Source organism: Zalophus californianus, chromosome 12 (assembly GCF_009762305.2).
Source record: "Zalophus californianus isolate mZalCal1 chromosome 12, mZalCal1.pri.v2, whole genome shotgun sequence".
In the NCBI taxonomy this organism is placed as follows: Eukaryota; Metazoa; Chordata; class Mammalia; order Carnivora; family Otariidae; genus Zalophus; species Zalophus californianus.
In genome coordinates this window covers 82489442-82512843 of record NC_045606.1, presented here as the reverse complement: position 1 = coordinate 82512843, position 23402 = coordinate 82489442, and the positions used below count along the sequence as shown (strand labels likewise).

General features: G+C 42.4%; 1 protein-coding gene across 1 annotated transcript in view; it reads right to left on the bottom strand.

Moving 5' to 3' along the window:
• SND1 (staphylococcal nuclease and tudor domain containing 1) overlaps nt 1–23402 on the bottom strand; it is a 410452-nt gene that overhangs the window by 171310 nt on the left and 215740 nt on the right. The window contains exon 13 of the mRNA XM_027574982.1: nt 15439–15549. Coding sequence (XP_027430783.1) covers nt 15439–15549 — 111 coding nt within the window. The remainder of the gene's footprint in view (nt 1–15438; nt 15550–23402) is intronic.

Below are 23402 nucleotides of genomic sequence, written 5' to 3'. Positions count from 1 at the left end.
AGGAGCAGCCTTGGGAACAAGAAGCCTCCGTGAGGTGAGGCAGGCTCACAGCCACCCTGATTTAACTCCCCTTCCTTCAAGGCGAGGCCTGCTAAGCCTTCTGCAGGTCCTCTGGGGGGCACAAAATGCCTATAGCCTTATCCTCTTCTAACAACAAGGACAACCAAAATAAATGGACCTGCCCTATAAACAGATGGGTTCATGTGACAACATGGCTGAACTTGTGGCCTTTCCTGGGGGCTGGACAGCATCTCATAAACTATAGGGAAAAAAGAACAGGGCCTGAGCAGTAAGTTAGAAACAAAGGTTCTCGAGGCAAAAGCAGTGAGGTGATAAACTAAAATTCTGCTTTCTTTTGGTGATCTCAAAGTAGCCCTGGGCCCAGAGCAGAAATCCAGGACTTAGCCAAGATTAAGCATGCTTAAGGGAGAAAAAAAATAATACCGTAAAACCAGAAAACATGAATTAAAAACCAAAAGTCTATAGAATTAAGCCTTAATAAAAAATGTTTAAGAAAAACTTCTTTATGCTCTACCTTGTTCCTAAAAAGGATACTATCATTTATTTGCATATAGGCATTAATTTTGGAAAAACCTTCAAAGACTTAATCTTTTCATACTTATGATTGCTAAATTAGATCAATTTCGGGCACATTCAAGAGGCAGCAAGAAAGCAGTATTTTATTACCACTACGTATAAACAGAGAAACAGTTCTCACTGTTAGTTCTTAAAACAGAGGCAAAATTGAAAGTTAGTAATTTATAAACACTAAGTAAGATAATGCCCAGCTAGGAAGCACCCTAAAGGGTAAGTGGTACACCGGACAGAGGCGGCAAAGTATGAGCGCTCTCTGAGAAATCAGCTAGCTACACAGTCTAATTCGGCATGGGTCTCCTTCCCTGTGCTGAGGTTGCTTCGGCTTTTGTTCCCAAACTGCTGCAGAATGACCCAGGAGGCATCCCGGGAAAACCTCCCGCAGCCTGAAACAAGGCTGATGCCACAGCAAGAGCTTCTCTGGAGAATATCTGGGGGAAATACCCAGGTTAGAAATCATGCATGTAGCTCAAAGAGGAAAGGAGCAAGCACCAAGAGTGGCAGGCTTGCCATGGTTCTTTGCCAAAGGAAATATAATATACATCTTGTTCCAGGACTATAAGGATATGTGACATGACTGGCCTACTACTGTTGCATAAATGGTAAATAAAGTGCAGATCCAGCGTCTGCTGCTTTGTCACTACTTCTCAGTGGGGCCCCGTGCATCTTATGGAACCAAGTTTCCCTGGGTTTGGGGAAGCTTGGTCTTTGAGACCTGGGAGGACAGTCAGGTAGCAGTTTGCTTCCACGAAACCCTCACCACAGAGCCAACACCTGACTCCCCTCCCCACACTCCCTCTCCCTCTCCCTGCAGGCTGCAACCACAGCTCAACATCCCTTTTCATTAGGCAAGGAATGAAAGTCCTGACTTCTAAACTTCTCCTGCTGTGTCTGCTTAATAGCTGCTTTTTCACAAAAGCAGGCTGGTGCTCAGGCCAGCCCAGAGAAAGGAAGCAGTGGGGCAGAACACAGCCTCTTCCTCTCAGAAGCTTTCCTCTGTGGGGAAGCAGCAGTATAAGGATGGCAAAGCCAAGAGGTACCAATAATGGACAGAAATCATCACCAGGCAGGAAAAAGTGAGTGTATGTCCACCTACATACACAAAGGGGTAACAGGGCAGAAGAGGGATAAAAAACTCAGCTTTCTAGAAGCATCTAGAAGCCACAGTGTGGGAGAGGAATCCATTCCAATCATTGGAAAACACTTTTCTTTCTTTGAAGTTCGAAATTCTCAGGTATGAGATGCTACTGCCTCCCCAGTTGAAGCTGAAACATGAACTTGCAAAGACAGGTAAGAACACTGTTTAAGCGAGATTACCTCCATTGCCTCAACACCACAGGAATAGAATCTTAGCACTCTTAATGCAAAGGAATAGAGTTTGCTCTAAGGTTTTAAGGTCCCTTGCTCAGGCAGTAAAAACCTAAGGACCAACCCTCTCCAGGCACCACTGACATGCAACAGTTCATCTGTGCCAACAAACAGGCCATGTGTGGTCTTTAATTTATTTTTAATTATTATTATTTTTTAGGCCATGGTCTTAATTTCAATTCAATGACGGTAGATTGTTATTCTCAATATATATTTTTGAGAAATTACAAAGAAAGCCAAAGTCTTTACAGTGAGATCCAACCTGACCCAATCATAGAACAGTGGTCTCATCAGGAATTCTTAACCTGGGGACATATGTGAGCTTCACACTTGGGGACACTGGGAGTATCTATAAACTACCCTGAAATGACAGAATTACACGTGTGAATTTTTCTGGGGAACAGGAGCTTTCCAACAGGGTTTCATAAGAACTACTTTCATACATAAAAGAGATCTAAAGCAAACAAAGTAATGGAAAGCAGAAGTAGCATACAACAGAGAGGGAGCCCAGGGAATGATGAGGCAAAGGAGGATGTAGATAGAGCTGATGAGAGATCAGGAGATCCTGAATCCATAATTTCCCCTTAACAACACTTTCCTGGTAATGAGGAACTAAAAAGTCCCTTAATTGCTTCTGCTTCAATCGCCTACATCCAATATTTTCTTCCTTCCTAATTGTACTCACATGGCCTTTTTTGTAACCGTATTGGGCCAGGCCCTCCCCAATTTATTCCAAGATAACATTAGGAAATTTTTAATTAAACTCACTCAATCCCTTTTGATACTGCATATTTGACACTGCACACGTTGTTGCATGACTTCTCCATAAAAATCTATTTTGTTACTTTGTTGACCTACTTTTATACCCAAAACAAAGACTACCAGCCTTTGACATCAAGTGAAAAATACAAGCTTGGTTTTCATGGGCCTCTACCATATGGTCCCAGTTTATGTCCTCACATGATTTCCATACTACTCCTTCCAATCCAATTAGGCCCACTCTCTCCATGTGTCCCTGTGTGTAAGTTACTCATTACCGGTGCCTAGCCAGGTCCAAACTATAGAATGAAAAGAGTTATAGTGTAGTCCATAGCAACAACCTCACCACAATCATAAATTAGTTACCACCTCAGGAATACTTAACCTGGGGTCCTAGGTAAGCTGCAGTTTGTATGCTGGGAGTCTCTATAAACTATACTTTGAAATGATAGCAGAATCATATTCTCATATATACAATTATTATATTTCATCTATACATGAGTGTGTATCATTCAGTTCAGCAGGCAATTACAAAATGTAATACATTACTTTCAAGTTCATTACGTGTTATTCTATTTCTTGTAGGTAGACTTCAGGCCCTTTGAGGGTTAGGATTCTCTCCTTAATATTTATAACGGTGTTTAACACAGAAGCTATGTTCACATAAGTTCTATAACTCAGGGTCATCTGGTTCAATTATTGTGTGCCAGTAAAGCTGAGCAAATGACTGGTGACTGACTAATGCGGGAATGCTGAAAATATTTCAAATTGGAGACATAGGTAATGCCAAGTGACTGCGGGCAGGAGAGTGAGGCTTGCTGGCTCTCTTGGATACAGTTTCATGATCTATCCTCCAGTTCTTAGGCAGCTTGGCAGCAAAGCTACTCGGAACGCAGAGCAGGGGATCTTAGAGCTTAGCCTCTGAGCAGAAGCAGAAGTACATTAAGGACTAGAGGAGATGGGCAACAATGGGAATGGCAGTTGAGTGGGAGCAAAGCTCTGACCACCATAAACAATGAAACACAACAAAGTGGCAGGATTATATGGAACTCCTACTAGACAGCACAGGATAGATGACTGAGGGGAAAGGAAAACAATTCCAAAAGAAAAGGTTAAAAAGCAGAACAAAGAGTAAATAACTTGCTAAACTTCTAAAGCACCTCTCACTGTGTTTCACCTCACATTGATGAATACAGTGTTTCAGCATGAACCAAATATAGATATCAATGAAACACAGCAGCAATAAACAATCCCTTTGGCCTTTCTACGGGTTCCTTGGCAGCTGGAGGAAGCAACAGGGTCCCTGACGCTCAGAAAATCAGATACAGAGCAGGCACAGGTGCACAATGGTAGATGGGGGTGCTAAGACTGTGCAGCTGGATTTTCAACGAAATCAGAATTACTGATAAGAAAGACAGAAAAGATGAAGAGTACATGGACTGGAAATGAGGAAAACTGAATCCTACGGTCAAGGGGAGGTAGGCGGACTAATGAGTCAGTAGGTATTATGAGGCAATAAAGCAAATAACAAAGAACTCTAAGCCATCACCTCATCTAAAACTAACATAAGAAGAAACCAAGACACATGCTATTGTGCCAAGGGTGACAACATATCTGCAGTGCTAAGGTAAGCAGGGGGGGCAGGACAGATTGTGAGCTCTGTGGTGGCTAGAGAAGAGGTACCCCAATGCTAGATTGATGGGAAACACAAGCAAACTCCACTGTCCCAGATTAGGACCAACGGAGTATCAGAGCTGGGTAGTCTAAAGTCTTTTTGAGAGGACAAGGCCTCAAGAAAGGTGAGATTGGAAGCAATGATAGCCCCAGTGACCTTGCTTTTATAACTTTCCATGTCTTGATCACAAAGACAATACATGGTCATCAGAAAAACAAATGTTGAAACAATGATCCATAATTTTATTCCAAGATCAAAGCACCACTAACATAATTTCTAAGTGCTTATATACACATACCGATCCACCTATACTTTAAGAAAATTATGGAATAGTTTTGTAGTCTCTTTTTTCTGCTAGAAATGATAATTAAATGAATGCTTCCTTATGCTATTAATTTTTTATATCATTCTAATAGCTGAAGATAAATCCATCACATGGATGCAAGATCCATAATTTAATCAATCACCTATTGCCAGATGCTTATGTGAATAGAATACTATTATAAATAATGCCATGAGGAATAGCTTTTAAATAAACTCTTGGGGGGCTCCTGGGGGGCTCAGTCGTTAAGTATCTGCCTTCGGCTCAGGTCGTGATCCTAGGGTCCTGGGATCGAGCCCCATGTCGGGCTCCCTGCTCCGCGGGAAGCCTGCTTTCTCCCTCTCCTGCTCCCCCTGCTTGTGTTCCCTCTCTCGCTGTGTCTCTCTCTGCCAAATAAATAAATAAAATCTTTAAAAATAAATAAATAAACAAACAAACAAACAAACTCTTGGGTGCTTCCCTAATTATTCTTAGGATAAATTCATAAAAGTGGAACCGCTGTGTCCACAGGATTCCGGTTTCCATCTCCCTTTCCTAAGGTGAACTAGCAGAACATGCCCTGCCTCATGGACTCAGGGGATAGGGCTGTGAGTTAGGTGCTTCTTCCTATGCATCAAGATACCTATCATATATCTCCAGTCTTACAACTACATCTGTAATGATTTAATTGCTCATCCAAATCTCCACGAAACCATGTGTGTGTTTTTATCCTTGATACACTTGATGAAATATTTGTCACTGGTACATGAACAAATCGGAGAAATTTTAACGTGTCCTTCTGACTGAGTGAAAAGCAACAGACTCACTGTTTAGAAAATGGTGTTTCCAATGTGAGCTACATTTACTGGGACCTACTAGAAAAGATTCATTGCCATTCCACTAGGGATCTGGTTCTCTGAACTTGATGCAAAAGCAAAAGGAATGGGAAGTAATCCTTCTCAACTTCTATGCCCAAAGCTGGAGGGGGAGAGTGAGGGGCAGCTTAGAATAAAACAGAAGTGCACGAGAGAGTTTATAAGAAATTTAGATGCAAAAGAATCCTGCAAATGAAAGCAAGCTATGAAGAGGATTTCCTATTCACAAGCAGCTATAAAATTCTGCACATTGATGTATCAGTGATTAATTATTCGAACTACAGTCGTCCTGAGAGATTTCCAAGGATTAGAGCAAAAGTAGGATAGGGATGTCGGTAATAGAGACTCAGCTCTCCAACCCACTCAACCACCTGACATTGCAGATGAGCCAAATCAAGCAAGCACAGCAACCCTCAAGATGATTTTCATATTAAATTAGCCAAGAGCTGGTGGAGCTACTCAGAAGGAATCAAATTAAGGAGCCATGAATGCAGAGGATGAGGAACGGGATAGAGACAAGAGTCAAAGGGAGTAAGTAGCTATTCAGCTGCCTTGGTGGGGAACAAGTATGGCTATGATCACAGGGAAGGCACTCCTAGGTAGCCAAGCCAAAGAAATCCAAAGCTTCTCCATTCCCTGGCTTGTTCTCTATTACTTAGAACCATGATCTTAATTCAATTATAATAAAGATTATTAATCTTTAATTATGTGTCATGGTCATAAAAAGGACACCTATTTCGATTTGTTTTACAGTGGTCAGGAATTGGGCAGTGGTTCTCAAAGTTTTGTGTGTACCAGAATTACTCAAGTATGTATTTTTAAGAGATTGCTGTGATTCAACTCCAGAGTTTCTGATTCAGTAGGTCTCAGGTGGGGGAAAATGGTGGGGGGGGCGGGAGGGGGCTGTGAATTCACATTTCTAACAAGTTCCCAAGTGACAATGACATCGCTGAGTGGAGGATCATACTTTGAGAACCAAGGTTTAGGTAGTCAGTTTGTAAGATGCTTAAGAGTCAAGGGTCAAGGTCAAGTGTTCTCACTTTATTGTTACAATTCACTTTGAATTAAAATTACATTTTCCAGTATGATTATCCTCAAATGTTATTTTGAAATACATCTGAAATATATTTTGAAACCAAATATTCAGGCATTGTATGAAAGGAGCAGTGCCTCTTAGCCAAGAGAACAGTGAAGAGGATAAGCTGCTGTGTGTGTATGTGCAGGACAAACCAGATTATCTGGAAAGATAACTCTAGAACTTCCTCTGAATGAATATAACCAGAGCAGACCAATAATTACAGAAAAGATTGGGCAAGGAAGATTTATTATGAGTTATTTGACCAGGACCTGTAGAACCACCCATGGCTCTGTGTACAACAAAGCAGAAAAACTATACCCCAAACCCTCACACTAGTCATCAAGATTACATCTCACAGCCTGAGTTCTACGAGAAGGAACTGGGCGTAGGGAGGGAAGAGAAGGGTAGGATAAAGAGAGCGAACAGATCCTCTTAATATCCTGAAGGAGAAAACTATCTGGAAACGGAGACATTATGCAGCTCTCCAGAAGTGGCCATTTGTGTTGCTTTAAATGCAGATTGATTACTGCTATTTGGATGTTGAGTGCATCATCTTTTCTGAAGAAAGAGAAAAGCTAAATTTCCCCACATTCAGCTGTATCGTCACATCACTTCCCCACACCAGCTCTTTTAATGCATTTTCCTGTTATCACATCCACTTGCAATAGCTGATCTACCCTACTCCAGAGTGAACCCCCACCCCCACCCCGCCCCACTGACATGTGCTGAATCCATTAACAACCTCATGACCATAACACATAACTGCAAGCCCAAAATGTAGTGGGGTGTGCACTTTGAGGGTTAAAAAAGAAAGGAAGCCACTAGGATACTGAAGAGAAAGAACAGCCGCCTTTCTCTGTTCTCGCCCTCAACCTGTACTGGCAATGATGTGACACAGCTGAGTGGAGAGGGCAGAAGCCCATTCACCCAACTCCAGCTTGCCAGGACAATTGGGCTAAAAACCCAACAGCACCCCAGGGTTACAGAATTCTACAACTAAACAGTAAAGGAAAGGGGAAAACTTCCATTCAAAGCTCTGTTTTTCACAGTATCCAGTAGGACCTAGTTTTATTCAAAGAGAAATTTCATTTGTTGAGGTCATTAGATTGAAAGTGAGAAATCTTGGTTTATTTAAAGCTGTACCATTAAACTATTGAGAAGATAAGAACAGAGACTGGATGGAAGAGATGAATTTCAGGGAAATGCTCTCATGGGAAAATTTAATAGAAATAAGAGATGGAATAAAAAAAGATGTAAGGCAGGCAGTGTTAATAACGGAAAGGGAGAAAGGAGGAGGGGCTAATAAAACAGGAGGAAAAGCGAAGAAACAGGGAAAATCACAATTTCCAAAGGTGCTATTAAAGTTATTTAATGTCGGTTCCTCTGAGATTACATGCTTTGTAAGGCTTGAGTCTATTATCTTTTTTCCTCATTAGTATTATCCCCAATGCCTGGGACCCAGGATACACTCAAGAAAATGAGAATGGAGAAAAGAAATGAATGCAAAGCCATCACATTCAAGATAAACCTGCCTTGAACAACTATTCCCAGAAGAGGAATGATCTGTTTTCTTGGGGGAGAACCGGTTAACTCATGTAATCTGTACATTGTGATAGGATATATTAGTTTTAAAATTTCAAAACACACACTCAACCCCGGTTTTCTCACTGATAGGTATCAACAGATGAAACTTGCTTTTTATAAGACATTTAACAAATCCGAACTGTGTCACACCAGTAGTGTTGAGCTCTTCCATTTAAGGATCTGAAAGCCAGAGGTTTTAACTTAGCAATGGAAAGTGCTGGTGAGGAAGTCGTCACATTTCGTTCATAACCAGTATTGCAAATGACAGTTAAATTAAAGATACAGAGAGGAGGGACCCTATCCAAAATTCTGTATTTTTTTTCAAGAAACAGCTTTAAAAACATTTTTTTCACCCATTGAAATCTTGTGGAAAAACATCTGTAAATCAGGAAAAAAGTGGAGCTACATGAAGAGTAGGAGACCCAAAGCACTTCTTTCCCAGTGGTACTGAAAGCATTTCAGTGGAAATGCAAAATACGCTTACAGTTCACTGCTACAAATGCATGGAAATGGTAAGCCCACCTTGGCCCCCAATAACTGCATCACCAAGAGAGAATGTTACTTCAGAGAGCAAGAGAGCACAGGAGGGGGAGCAGCAGGCTCCCCACTGAGCAGGGGTCCCGACCCGGGACTCGATCCCAGACTCTGGGATCATGACCTGTGCCGCAGGGCAGACACTTAAACGACTGAGCCACCCAGGCCTCAAGAGAATGTTACTTCAAACAGTTTCCCTCTTAATAATGACTACTGATACAGCTTAGGAAATTACCAAGTTCTAGCCTCCTGATCAAAGTCTGTGATGGAAATGCCAGCAGAGACTTCCTAGAGGTTCCAGCAGACAGAAGTCTGCAACAGGGAGGGTGCTGTCAACCACACTAGGTAAAAGCAAGAGACGTTTGATAGGATTTTAATCAAGGACTGGTGTTTATGGGGTTTGGAGATTAGAGGTGCAGAGGTCAGCAAAGGCAGGAGCCCTAGTTGTTTGCTTTTATTTTTAAATAAAGGGGATGTTGCAAGGTTTGTTCCATCAGAAACATGAGTTCCTGTGGAGACTGGAAACACACGGAGCCCAGGCCAGAGCTGAGATGGGGGCGGGCTTCTGCTTGCCTTTCAAAGACAGAAGACACCACCAGTTTTCAGAATCTGCAGTGCGCCGGGGGAGAAAGAGGATACACACAAAAAGATAAGGGAGAGTCTGCCCTTTTCTCTTCTCATGAGATAACCCCAACCTCATTAGGTATGTCCAGAATGAATCTAAATTCATTTAAATCTGTTCAGACACTAGATTGTTCGATGCAATTGCTTTCCCACAGTCAAGCTGGGGCATCAATTTCTTTCCTGAATATATATACACATCCTTATGTTGAGATTGCAAAATCTTAGAATTAAGAGGTGCCTTAAAGGAATAAAGCCCCAACACTGAGCTAACATAACTTCTTTGTTTTCCTGCAACAAGCCACAGATTCTAACAGTTTCTAAGAAATTTTAAAATATTACATTTTTAAATCAAGTGAATACACACAGATGATATCCCCCGGGGCTGGATGTCCAAGGAAAACAAGGCACACAGCCAGGCTTTGATCTGGCTCCAAGCATTATCAGCTCATCTTCGGTGCCCACAGCAAGTTCCAACAAAACCCCACTTGGAAGACCTCTTAGAATGCTAAGGAAATTCACATTCTGGCCTATTTAAAATTAAACTGGAAGTGTTATACCAAATACACAGGGCTAGAATATGAGAGAAAATAAGAAGGGTCCCAATAATGACTCAGTATCTTAGAAATACCTCAGAAGGATATGACACAGATTCTCTGAAGGAGTCAAAAGCCCCACCTTAAGTTTAGAACACCCGTCAAGCCAAGTAATGCAGTGAGCCGGCTGAGCGAGAAATATTGCAATAAAACGAAAATTGAAAATGTTGGAAAGTCTATATGGGGGTGAAAAATTAGGGTGGTGCAGAAAAGACATGATGTGTCAGACTCCCAACGAAGCCCATACGAGGCCCCCCCCTTAAAAGGGGGAACCGAGTTCAGGAGTGACAACATGAAGCACAGGTCAGCTGCATATAAGGTCTTTATTATTAAAAACACGAAGTACACACACTGGAACTCTCAGAAGCCCGGGACAGAATCAAGGGCTTTTCAATGGAGCCCACTAAACGAGCAAGCTGTGAGAGTACCAGCAAAAATGCCAAAACCTTATCTTGCCAGGACACAAGGTAAAGAGGGAGGAGGCAGTTGATGATAGACAAGTGAACTGGAAAGGAAGGTGCCTATTGGGAATTAGGGGTTTATTTATCCTTTCAACAAAAAAAAAGATGTGCTTTCCTCTAAATATGGCAGCTACTGGAGGTATAATGAGGGTTTCCCAAAAGCAGAGAGGCATGTGAATGAAGGGGCCTCGAAGGGTCAGCACACTGAACAGAGCTGCCGAGATGCTAGGAGCTTGTTTCTGGCACGCAGCTGGATACACTTGAAAGCAGCAGGCAAACTTCAAACTGGTACTCTTCCTCCCCCTGTCTCTCTCCTGGCTTCCCAATGAGCACACAATGCCTCACTCCCGGAGCTCCAAACACATGGCCTGAGAAGATGCGGCAGAACACAGCCCCTCTGGCAGGGAAAGCAGAGGCTGCAGAGCCCGGAGAAAGCTCATCAAGTCCTGGGCAGGCAGCTGCGCTGACCCTTGAAGTCAGCCGCGTTAATAGGCTGCCCTTTCCGCGAAGCTTACAATGTTTCTCTGAAAGGATTAATGGCCAAGCAGTGCTGTGGAAAAGCAAAGTCCGTGGAAGAGCACTGTGCACCAATGCTGGTATCACTAGTGATAACCAGAGGGAAAAACAGGAATCTAGAGGGTCAGGGACAAAGCAATCTGTTGGAATAAACACTCCTGTGGGGAAGGGCTAAAGAAAGTGCTGGCCTTGCTACATCACCTTCATCCACGTATTATTTACCTAACGAGTTCCAGGATGGAAGACTGATAAGAATATAGCAGATGGTACTAATTTGGCCTTTGCTAAAGCATTAGATACAGCACCTCAAGAAATTGTACTTGGGAAATTAATTCAAATTGGCTTGGTTCAGCACACAATCATCGAAGATTAAAAAGTAGCTGAAGGATGATAATCAAAAGACAGTTAAGTGACAGTCCATGCGGTGAGAGACTTGGGGTCAACACCAAAGCATTCTTGTTTAGGGGTTCCATTCAGGGCCCAGGAAAGGAGGGAAACAACTCGCTAATGAGATCTGCAGAGGACACTAAGCTGGGAGGCGGCGGAACCGCACCGACGGGGCATAAAATTACAAGGCAGAGTTCAATTGGAAAAAACAGCTCATCTATCTAGGGGAAAACAACCCTAAACTTGAATAATATTCAACAGACAGGCAGGATGAGGGGCAGCAGAAGCATGTAAAAAGAGCTCTGACAGGCTGTAATGTGACCGAACCAAGTGAGAATGCTAAGGGAACATGAGGAGTGTGTCATGGGGGAATGGAGTGCTTTAAAGGGAAAGCAAACTAAAAGCAGACTGCCAGCAAACGGGTGGTCTTCATGCGAGGTCAACTCCACCACTAAAAGGGGGGGGAGAGTGCATTCTGAACTGAAAACATTTTTTAATGGCTACAGAACCACCATTCCCATCTGGCGGGTGTTCCAGTCTTTCTCAGATCTTCACTCACCTTGCTGAGGGTCCGTATCTAGAAGATGGCACTGGGCTGCCATTCTGGGGCTAACAATATTGTTTAAAGGAAGACTCATAGGTCACATTGACCATTTCTCCTACTTTCTTTATGAGGTCCTACTGCCTTGTGGCAATGCCTCACAGGCGCGGGGGAAGTGGTTTATTCCTCTCTGTTTACTCAACCTACAACACTGCAATGACCCCTGAAGGCACTTTTTCTACCACCAGTCTGAGAGCAACGGGTCAACACAATTATCTCTAAGCTGCCTACAGCTTTAACAGACAAGCATGTTATTACATTGATTCTGCTTAAAATGAGTGCTAAGAGGTTTTCTTCCTAAAACCTCAAAGTTAAAAATTTCACTATCCTCAATACCCAAAAAACAAATAATCCAATTAAAAAATGGGCAGAGACAATGAACATTTTTTTTCCAAAGAAGACATACACATGGCCAACAGACACAAGAAAAGATGTTCAACATCACTGATCATCAGGGAAATGTAAATCAAAACTACAATGAGAGATCACCTTGCACTTGTTAGAATGGCTAAAATCAACACAAGAAACAACAGGTGTTGGTGAGGATGTGGAGAAAGGGGAACCCTCTTGCACTATTGCACTGCAAATACAAACTGGTACAATCACTCTGGAAAACAGCATGGAGGGACACCTGCTGGGTGGCTCATTTGGTTAAGCATGTGCCTTCGGCTAAGGGAATGATCCCAGGGTTCTGGGATCAAGTCAGGCACTGGGCTCCTTGCTCAGCGGTGGGCCTGCATCTCCCTTTGCCTGCCATTCCCCCTGCTTGTGCTCTCTCTCTCTCTGACAAATAAACAAACAATCTTTTTTTTTTTAAAGATTTTTATTTATGTATTTGACAGAGAGAGAGACAGCGAGAGAGGAACACAAGCAGGGGGAGTGGGAGAGGGAGAAGCAGGCCTCCCGTGGAGCAGGGAGCCCGATGCGGGGCTCGATCCCAGGACCCTGCGATCATGACCTGAGCCGAAGGCAGATGCTTAACGACTAAGCCACTCAGGCGCCCCAATAAATAAATAATCTTAAGAAAAGAAAAAGAAAACAGTATGGAGGTTTCCCAAAAAGTTAAAAATAGAACTACCCTATGATCTGGCACTTGCACTACTAAGTATTTACCCAAAGAATATAAATATACTTATTCGAAGGGACACATGCACCCTAATATTTATAGCAGCATTATCTACAACAGCCGAATTATGGAAACAGCCCAAGTGTCCACTGATTGATGAATGGATAAAGTGGTGTGTGTACACACACAGGCAGGAATATTATTCAGCCATAAAAAAGAACAAAATCCAGCAATTTGCAACAACATGGATGGAGCTAGAGAGTATAATGCTAAGTGAAATAAGTCAGTCACAGAAAGACACATACCACATGATTTCACTCCATATGTAGAATTTAAGAAACAAAACAAACGAGCAAAGGGGGAAAAAAGAGGGAGGCCAACCAAGAAACAGACTCCTAACTATAGAGAACAAACTCATGGTATCAGAGGGGAGGTGGACAGGGGAAATAGGTGATGGGGATTAAGGAGTATACCTGTTGTTGTGATGAGCACTGGGTGATGTATGCAAGTGCTGAATCACTGTATTTTATTATACACCTGAAACTAATATTACACTGTATGTTACCGGGAATTTAAAAAAAAACTTAAAATATATTTAGAACATAATCTATAAAAGAGCCTTCACTATCTATGCATCCTCATTAAACAGTACACGTAACTATTTCCAACAGCATAATAAGAAAGCTTGTTGGGGTGGCTGGCTGGCTTAGTCAGTAGAGCATGTGACTCTTCATCTCAGAGTCGAGAGTTCAAGCCTTCCACATTGGGTGTATAGCTTATTAAAAAAAAAATTAAAAGATAAAGAAGAAGAAGAAAGTTTGTTTGGCCTTACTTTCCAGAGCAGCTATGCAAATTATTTTCATGTATATCTGCCTGTCACAAATATTCACTAGTGGCAGAGTGACACAGGGCCAAAAACAGGAGTCTAGCTCCCACTGTATTGCTTAGTGCTCCTGCTATGCTGGGAACTTAGAACCTGTTTTTCAAGTTACCACCAGGTCACTCTGAGCCCACCCACAGACTGAGCATAGACTCACCCTCTGAATCCCACTGAAGTGTGGTCTAATTACTATCCATTTCCTAGAGTAGCTAGATCATCAAATAGTACTTAACGATATGAAGCTGCATTTCCCAATACGGGTTCTTTCAGCCAGGCTGCCTTAGTGATAATACAGGCAGGGAGAGAAGGAATAAGTGAGGAAGGATCAGGAGAAACACCAATTATGGATTATATATCATATTATTTTGTGCTGGCCATTAAAGAGCCTTAAACAACCAAAGATACTGGTGTTTTCCCTGAACTCTTTGTGTTCATGAATTAGGTTTTAGACAGGGCCTATTGGGAAAAACCCACAAGAAAGAATCCAAAAAGCTACAATAGTCTGACAGGCTGATTTCTTAGTTGACATTCTGTGTGACATTCTATAGAAGCTCTATCCATCAGGATGTGACATGGTGTTAGAGGTAAATGTCACATATCAGGGCACCGTTCTGGGCCGAAGAGCAAAAGAAGTGATCTCAATGACAAAGTCTGAGGTATAGATAACATGGGCCCCAACTCATTCCTCCTCAAACTGTAGAGCATAACCTGGCAACTACCAAACTTCTAGAACTAAGTAAGTGGCTGAGTGCAACACGTGCCTCTTCGAAACAGTGGCTATATTTTCGTTGAGACCAAGCAGTCTGCCGAACTACCCAAGTCAGTTCACCAATAGCTCATTTTTTGCTCTTTCCTGGGAAGTCTGGGAATCACTAAACTACCAGCACCACACACTGACATAAGTCTCTGTGAGTAAGAGCCATAAGGAATGTCACTGGTAAGAAATAACCCGGAGCAGTATGCACGTCCTTGGGGCAACCAGCCGCAGGAAGAAGGACAAGAATAAAATGTCACAGGGCTTCTCAAATGCTCTCCTGCCAGCGATCAGACGTGTGAAAGGAAAGCTCATTTCCTAATAAATGTTTTCATTTCCTTCGTACATGACAAAAGGTCGAGAGGTGCTAAATGGGAGGGGCTGGGGAGCAGAGGTCTCTGGAGGTAAGAACCTCAGGCAAATGTCCTGCACACAGAGGCAGGACTTCACTGTTAGTCCCAGGGAATGGCAGAATGGTGGTGGTAAAAATATCTTACATTCTCACCTACGATTCATGTGACATCCACATGAGATCATATGTAATATATGCCTATTTTGCAGATTTAAAGAAATGGAGGCCCAAGTGTACTTAATCAAGGTTACACAGCACATTCAAACTGTGCCCCTTTTCTTTTGATAGAGGAAAAACTGGGATAAAAGCATACTACAAGCTTTCTCGGCACATTGCTTTCCATCCCATTCTGCTCAGGGACAGGCAGTATAGTGGGGAAGGAAGAACGATGGGGCTGTTGGCCTCCATGTGTTCACTTTAGAATTCTTCATCTCACCTGGCCTCTGCAGCAAGCAGCTCGTCATAGTGAGAGGACCGCTGATCGTCATCCTGCCGGTATCTGATCACCGTGGCCAGACCTTTGCTGACAAGGGCCTCAGCAATGTTTCTGCAACAGAAAAGACAGGTCAGTGAGCACTTGAGGTGCATATGGGGCTGGCTCAGTCAACAGAAATAATAACAGTTAGCACCTGGAGGTCTTAACGCATCCTGACACAGGAGGGAGAAGCCAAGGATTTCAAGACCACTGAGTCGCTAGGCTAGAAATCCCAATAAAAGGTGGAATAACAAAGTTCCCTAGCTCAGCATTTTTCTGGTTACTACAGTCAGATGCTGTATCAATCCATACACAAAAACTAGCAGAAAATATCTGTAAAAAGCCCACATTAGGCAGGGCTATTTACAGAATGTTATAAACAAGCCAGTACCCTCAAGAAAAGTCTTCTCTAAAACATCAGGCACACAGATAAAAAACAAAACACATAAAAGCATGACCTAAATTTCTTAAAAATCTCCTTTCTAGCCTATATTCTAGAAAAATGCCTTGTTCCAGCTTGGCAGTGTTAGAAAGATTAGTTTAACATAACCCCCCAGTGCTTCTCTGTCTTCTCAGACAGTGGCTCTTCTACCCAAAAGGGGCTTCTAGAAGGTAAGGCTATGAATGAATTCGGTGGCAGGCAGGGGGTGGGGTGGGGTGGGGTGGGGTGGTGGTGTGTTCCTATGGTGGAATGAAAATTCCTTATGAAGAAATGGCATGAGATGGGGCGGGGGGGGGGGAATTAGGTAAAAAGTGTAAAATCAGAGATGACCAGCTTTGGAGCAATACTCCAAATAAAGAGTCCTTTTAGGACTACAGAAATATTCAGATTAAAACCCTGCTTAAAGCAATTCTCAAATGCGTCGAATCTTCTTTTCTTCACCAGAATAAGAGGTGCCACCGTAAGTGGCCTCCATATCCTCTAACTAGAGAAGAGTATGCGGGGAAAGGACTCTCAGACAACAAATAAAAATTTGCATGATTCCTCCCCAAGCTGGAAAGGGACCTTTGATGTGAAGCAAAATAAGCTGCAAACTGCAAAAACAAAATTTTCAAAAATTACCTGTAGCCAGCACTGGAGGACAAGAGGCACGATACTACTGGGGGAGAGTGATGGTTATGTCCTCTCTTTTTGTCTGTCATAGTTACACCAAAGGCCCTGCTCAAACCATCTGGTTACCTGCCCTTCAGGGAGGAGGTAGGGTAAGCAACAGGCTACTGCACCATATGCTAGGATTTAGTGTTGTTAGAAATGTAGTTACTGCTTAACAAACTAGTGTTCTTAGAACCTCAGACTCTGGAGATGCTGGAAGCTGGACTAATCACTCTACATGCATGTTTAAGCCACTGAAGGGTTTTCTTCATCAAAAGCCAGGAATTTACTTTTTTAAAAGAAGAAAAAAATATATGCGGGTAGAGAAAAGAGGAAAAGATGCGATGGCTGACTCTCTCTCATTATGTGCCCCTCTGCTGCCTGTTTATCTACTGCCAGCACGATATTAATATCTCCAAACTGCCACGGAATTAGCACTTCTCAAAATCCACTCCCACAAAGAGGCTGCTTTGCTGGCCACCCTGTCTCCTGAGTCACTGCATAAGCGTGCTGGCAAACGCCATCATTATCACAGAGCTGGGTTTGGCAGCGGGGAGAATGCCAACAGCCCCGAACCAGCAGCTGTAGGTATTGATATATGGTGAGAATTTAACTAAGGGTGTTACCAAGAAGCCCCAAAGGGCAGGAGAGTAGCCCCACCCACCAACGGGTCAGAGAGGAGACTGGGGGACAACTCCACCTGTGGCTGAGTGAGATAGGTCTTGGTGATTGGAAATGCCCAAAGAACAAAGACATTATTTGTTACTGCATTTTGAACTTCTGTGCACTGACATTTTATAGTCAATACAGGGGGTTTGGAAGAGAAAGCTGGAATGACTGAGCAGGCAAGAAAAGATTCACACAAATAAGCCTCTACGTGAAAAGATAGAGAAAGCGAAGCGAAACAGCACAAATGTTTAATGATCCACCCCTGTTAATGCTGCTCAAATCAATTCACAGAACTGAACTGAGTACCTACAAGGCCAGCAGAGAACCAAGGGCACAATCGTTCCCTTCTGTATCCTGTCAGCTAACAGACATTATTAGACAAAGCAGATAAGGCCTCAGATTCCCACTCCACAACCTGCCCACTACCAGCCTCTTCCTTCTCTCTATAGCACAGAGCATAAGCCATGTTCTCTTCACTTCTTATCCCTAATTACAGATTTCTCCTGGAGGAACAGTGGTGCTGGTGCTTAGTGAGCAGTGAGCAGAGGAAAATCACATGAAATAATAACAGCTGTCATTACTGGGGTGTTTACTATAAACCAGGCATGTGAAAATAACATCACATGTATTTTCTTCTTGGTGTATATTCATTTCCCTGTGAGGATTCATCATACCGTCTTACAATTATTAATTGACTGTCTATCTTCCTTTCTAAATTATGACGTCCGAAAGGGCCAGGGCTGCATCTTTCTGCACTGAAGTGCCTAGCCCTATAAAATAGCTGGCATAAAGTAGGCAGTACCTATTTTCTGAATGAACTTAGTTTATTTAGACTTATTTTTTAAATGTGGCAAAATCACAGTACATTCCTTTAATTTTGTTTTAATACATCCTGAAAATTTTGAGATTCTCTTTGGAGTATCAGAAAAACACCCAATCGTTTTGGAAATATAGTCCTGGAACATTATTATCCTAAGCGACTATTAACCAAGCTTGCCCAGCATAGAATTAAGGACAAAAGCTTTCAATGTGCCTTACCAGCTTTTGTCTTTCCCCTCCCCATCATCTAAAATTTGAATTTAAAGAGAATGAAAGGGAGAGAGAGAAAAATGGAATTAGCCTAGATCCATGGACTTGACTCTCTCATTCATTTCTTTTGGCTACTAATGAAAGGTCAGGAGATTTTCCCCTTGGCCAAAGATGGCTCAGAACCCGACACGGGTGCATTGATCAGTTGCCCAGTGGAAAAAAGAGAACATTAAATTATGTGCCATGGCATTAGGCTGCTTTAGACAAATTTATAAGTTCTGCTTTCTTGAGTGTATCAGTAATTCTACTCCAATTACACATGTCTGGCTCAAATGGATAATTCACAATCAGCATACAAAAAAGGACCTAACAGCCTTGGAAGTCTAACAGGAAATCATCTCTGTATCAGCTAGAAACACAAAGAATTAGTGCTGGGACTGAAATGCTTCTCCAAACTAAGAGAGAAGTTTAGGTTCTGGTAAAAGTGAACCACTGCCATCAGGCATGATCAGGTGTCCCCGATACAAACAATTTAGGCCTCACATACGGGCTTTCTCAAAAGGTCTTCACATAGTTGACATCTTCACTGTCCACTTGTTTCCCCAGCAAGCGGGTTGCAAAAAGCTCATACTTTCCCATTATAAGATACCTTCGAAATCATAGGGTAGTACACTCTGCCAACATGGTGAACAGGTATTCTATGCCCATACAGGAGAAGAGGATTCTTAAAAAGTAGGTTTGAGTTATAGTAGTTTATAATTGGTCACATTTTTGCCTGCCTTCCCCAAGCCCAACCCCTACCCCAAGACTGGAATAGCAACACACTGATAGGTCAGATACCGTGATTACTTAACTGGTGTATATGTGTGTAATTCTGAAACAAACTTACAGAAAAGTAAGACATACTGTATGTAACAAAGAACATGCCATCCTTCTTTGATCCATTTGCGAGGGAGTAACCCACCTGTTATACCCTCACCCCCAAAACCTTCAGTATGCATTTCCTATAAACCAGGATATTTTCCTACAAAATCAAAAAATAATGAGTAGAACCAGGATACCAATAAGGACACATTACTACCATCTAATCCACAAATTTACTACTTAAATGTTGCCAATTATTCCGACAGAATACTTAGGGGGAAAAAGGATCCATGTTTCCTTAGTCTACAACAGTTCCACAATCTTTCTTAGGCTACCCCATGGCCTTAACATTTCTGAAGAGTACAGGCCAGTTATTTTGGTTTGTCTGATGTTTCTTTGTGATGAGATGCAAGTTATACATCTTTGGCAGGAATATCACGGAAATGATAGATGTATTGTTCCCTTGGCCTCCTATGAAATGTACAATTTACTGATAATGTTCACTTTGATCACTTGATTAGTGTAGTGTCTATCAGGTTTCTCCACTGTAAAGTTACTCTTTTCCTCTTTATGACTGACAGGTATTTTTTGAGGAGACCCTTTGAATTATGTGATTTTCATCCCTCAAATTCCCAAGTTATTCATTTATTTAATTATATCAATATAATATCATGGAATGTCATTTTATTTAAAGTCATAATCCACTACTATCACTATTTGTTGTCATACTAAAATTGTTCCCAATTTGGCCAGCAGGAGCCATGTCAAGCTGGTTTCTGTGTTCAGTGGACATGCCCCCACCCCCCATCATTCCTTGAGCACTTCCTTGCTTTCTGGTATAACAACATGTTCCAGGCTTATCTTGTACAGTTTTCTGCAGCTCTGAAATTAGCCATTTATTTAATAGCCCACATTTACATCTTTATTTCTATACGTTTATTTCTATATCAATCTATAACTACTGAAAACCATGTGCGGCAGTCATGAAAATGTGCCTCTCGGATCTCTGACTGCAGGAAGTGTAATTGACTGACAGTCCCAGCTGCTGTGCTCTGAAATCCATCACTGTTTCAGCCAAGGCTATGCTTCCCACCAGCTGCTGCTTGCCTGAGCACAGCAGATACTAAGGCAGGCCTATTGCTGAGAGATGTGGGACTCCTCTGATGGCAACTTTGGCTTGAAAACTCCTTGTTGGCTTGGTGGTAACTCTCTTAGAACTTGGAGAGCTTAGACTTTTCCAGTTCAACCTTCCTTTCCTCCCACCCTTTGCCACAGAGATTAGGACTGCATTGCAGTCTGATGGCACTCCCAGCTTCTTTCAGCTCCCTTCCCAATTTCCCACCCAAGGGTTTCCCCTAATTAATCTCTTTCATGTCTAATTCTGTCTTGGGCATCAGCTTTTTAGAGAACCTGAACCAACATACCATGAGTTCACAAAGATACCCACAATCCCACTCCAACACTACAGGGTTCATTTTCATTTTCTTCCTTTCCGTATTTGTACTTCCCTTCTGACAGAAATGTGGCTTCCATTATCCTTAATAGTTTATTTATAGGAAAACCTTTACTATATACACACATACACGGTCTCACTCACTCACACATTTAATGACTTCCATGATTTGGTCCTAACAGTAGAGCTCACTTAAAGAGAATGCATAACTTGATAAAACAGAACCCGGGTTACATGGATAAGTATTTCAAGACTGGGCATAGAGAGTAATTCCATAACTCACAGACTTGCGCACATGCGTGCAACACCCCCCCTTCATTCTCCATCTGAATAGGGTAACAGATAACTCAATGGCTCTGGCTCACATACCTTCATCTAGCTGTTTGAGCTTAACATTTTCCACTTAGAAAACATCTACATTTTATCAGTCACTGAGGTGTCCATGGAGATTGCAAAAGCAGCATATTTTCCTCAAGGCAAACATACACATGGACACATTCAGAAAAATGTAAGCCTATAAAGAAATGCCTCTACACTATATTCCAGTCAAGGCAAAAGAAAGGGTTGAAAGATAATTAATTCATTCACAAAAGTCATGTCGTATAGATCAGAGGTTCATATCTCATATGTGTGCATGCATCCCCCCACACACGTTTTCCATACAATGTCTTTACAATAACTTCAAGGCCTTGTAGTCAAATTTCATAAACCAAGCACAACATGCACCCCATGGCTAGTCACTGTGAGAACATGGTTCTGACAAGACATCAGGCATGTAGCCTGGCCCTCTGTCACCCATGATCCTCAAAGACTCCAATGTCTTAAAGCCAGAAAATGGCCTTCACATCCTTTTCACACTGGCTGTACCTTTGGCATAAAGACAGGCTTCCTCACAAGTGCTGGGATGGAGATGCCCAGCTGACAGGGTCCCAATATTGATTTCTAACATACCAGATGGCTCATCTCACTTTTCCTCAGCTATACAGGGATGTTCTACTGTGGGGGCAGAACCAGAGAAGCTACAGGGCACTGATGTCTTTCTTTGCAAATAGGTAAGAGAAAAGCAAGGAGAGAGAGGTCACCATAGGATTTGGTAAGAAGGTAGAAAGCAGCAAGGACTAGAAAGCTATTTTCTTTAGAATATTAGGTCCGCCTGTACTCATATGGTTGGCTCTGCACTCTAAAAGATAGCGCAGAAGTGGGGAAAATGATTAACGGCTAACAGGCCCAAAAGCTAGGCTCCCTTTAGATCTTCTTTACAAGTTCACACTAAGACCTCTAATATCCATGCCCTTTGAGGCAGGAACCTGACAATTTCAGTCCTTTTTTTTTAAAGATTTTATTTATTTGACAGAGAGACACAGCGAGAGAGGGAACACAAGCAGGCAGAGTGGGAGAGGGAGAAGCAGGCTTCCCGCCGAGCAGGGAGCCCCATGCGGGGCTCGATCCCAGGACCCTGGGACCATGACCTGAGCCGAAGGCAGACGCTTAACGACTGAGCCACCCAGGCGCCCTGACAATTTCAGTCTTAAGACAGACTTGGTTTTTATAGGCTGACAAAATAGGCTATAAAGGGCGAGAGTGAAATTCTAGATGAGAGGCATCTACGGACAATGGGCAATGAATAGGTCTCTTATCATGTTACTGTTTTTCAACTAGGCCTCAAACCAGGAAAAGGTCTTACAGAGCAACAGGTAGCTTCCAAAACCCAGTTATGATGACTACTCCAAGGGGGTAACACATTGCCCCTCCCACCCAGTGTCTTTTATCCTCCAATCTCCACTGACTGAGGTCTCATGAATCTGGAACAATAACTACCCCCCCTTTTTTTTCTTAAAACACATCCAAGAGGCACTTCCCACATAACTAAGCAGCATATGTAGACAGGAGACTGTTTTAGAAGCATCAATAATTAGCAACATGTGAGGTGGCACACAACATCCTTTATAGATTTCCCTATTTTTTCACTCCCCCTTTGAAATAATGGAATTCTAAAAATAACTAAAATGATTTTTTTTTTTGGTATCTTTTAACCTTTAAAGGCTCCTTTTTTTCATTTAAAAAGTCCTATCACCAGGATGACCACCAAAGGATCTCAACAGTGGCTAGAGATTTTCCCAGAATTCATGACACCCAAACTGAAAACAAAGAGGAAGATTCAAATGCCTTGAAGTCCCTAGACAGGCTCAGCCAGAGACTAGGGTAAAATGAGGGAGAAAAACCAATGATTACCAAGGGCTGTATTAAGGCACCTGGAGTCTTCAGAGAAGACATCCTTGCTCCTGACTCAGTGACCCACCAACCCAGCTGTAGTTATGTGGAACATAAGACATAGCGTGACCCACAGAAAAGCATGACCCCAGAAAGCCAGACTGAAGAATGGGCAAGTATGGGAATGAGACTGATCTGAACACCCTTAGAAGCAAATTAAGCAACAAAACAAAAGCAAAACAAAGAAACCCCACTCTTCTGAACGAAACTCTCCAGTAAGTTTTAGTTCACATTAATGAACATTCAGAAAGATGTACAGGCTCTAAACACAACTGTTCTGTCAATGAGAGCATTTTCTAGAGACTGGAGTTGAGATATGAAAGTTAAGAACTCTTGGAACGACTCTGTCTTCTCTTTGTACTTTAATGAAACCTAATCATTCTTCCTCAGCAGGAGGGGGATATGGAGAGGAAGAATGAAGACTGATGGAGATGGACTTCAATTTGAAGAACTCAAAAGGATACACAATTTGAATGAAACCAAAGGAGAAAACTGGCAGGCTGGCAGAAATGAAGAAAGGAGGGAGGGAATGAGGGAGGGAGAGAA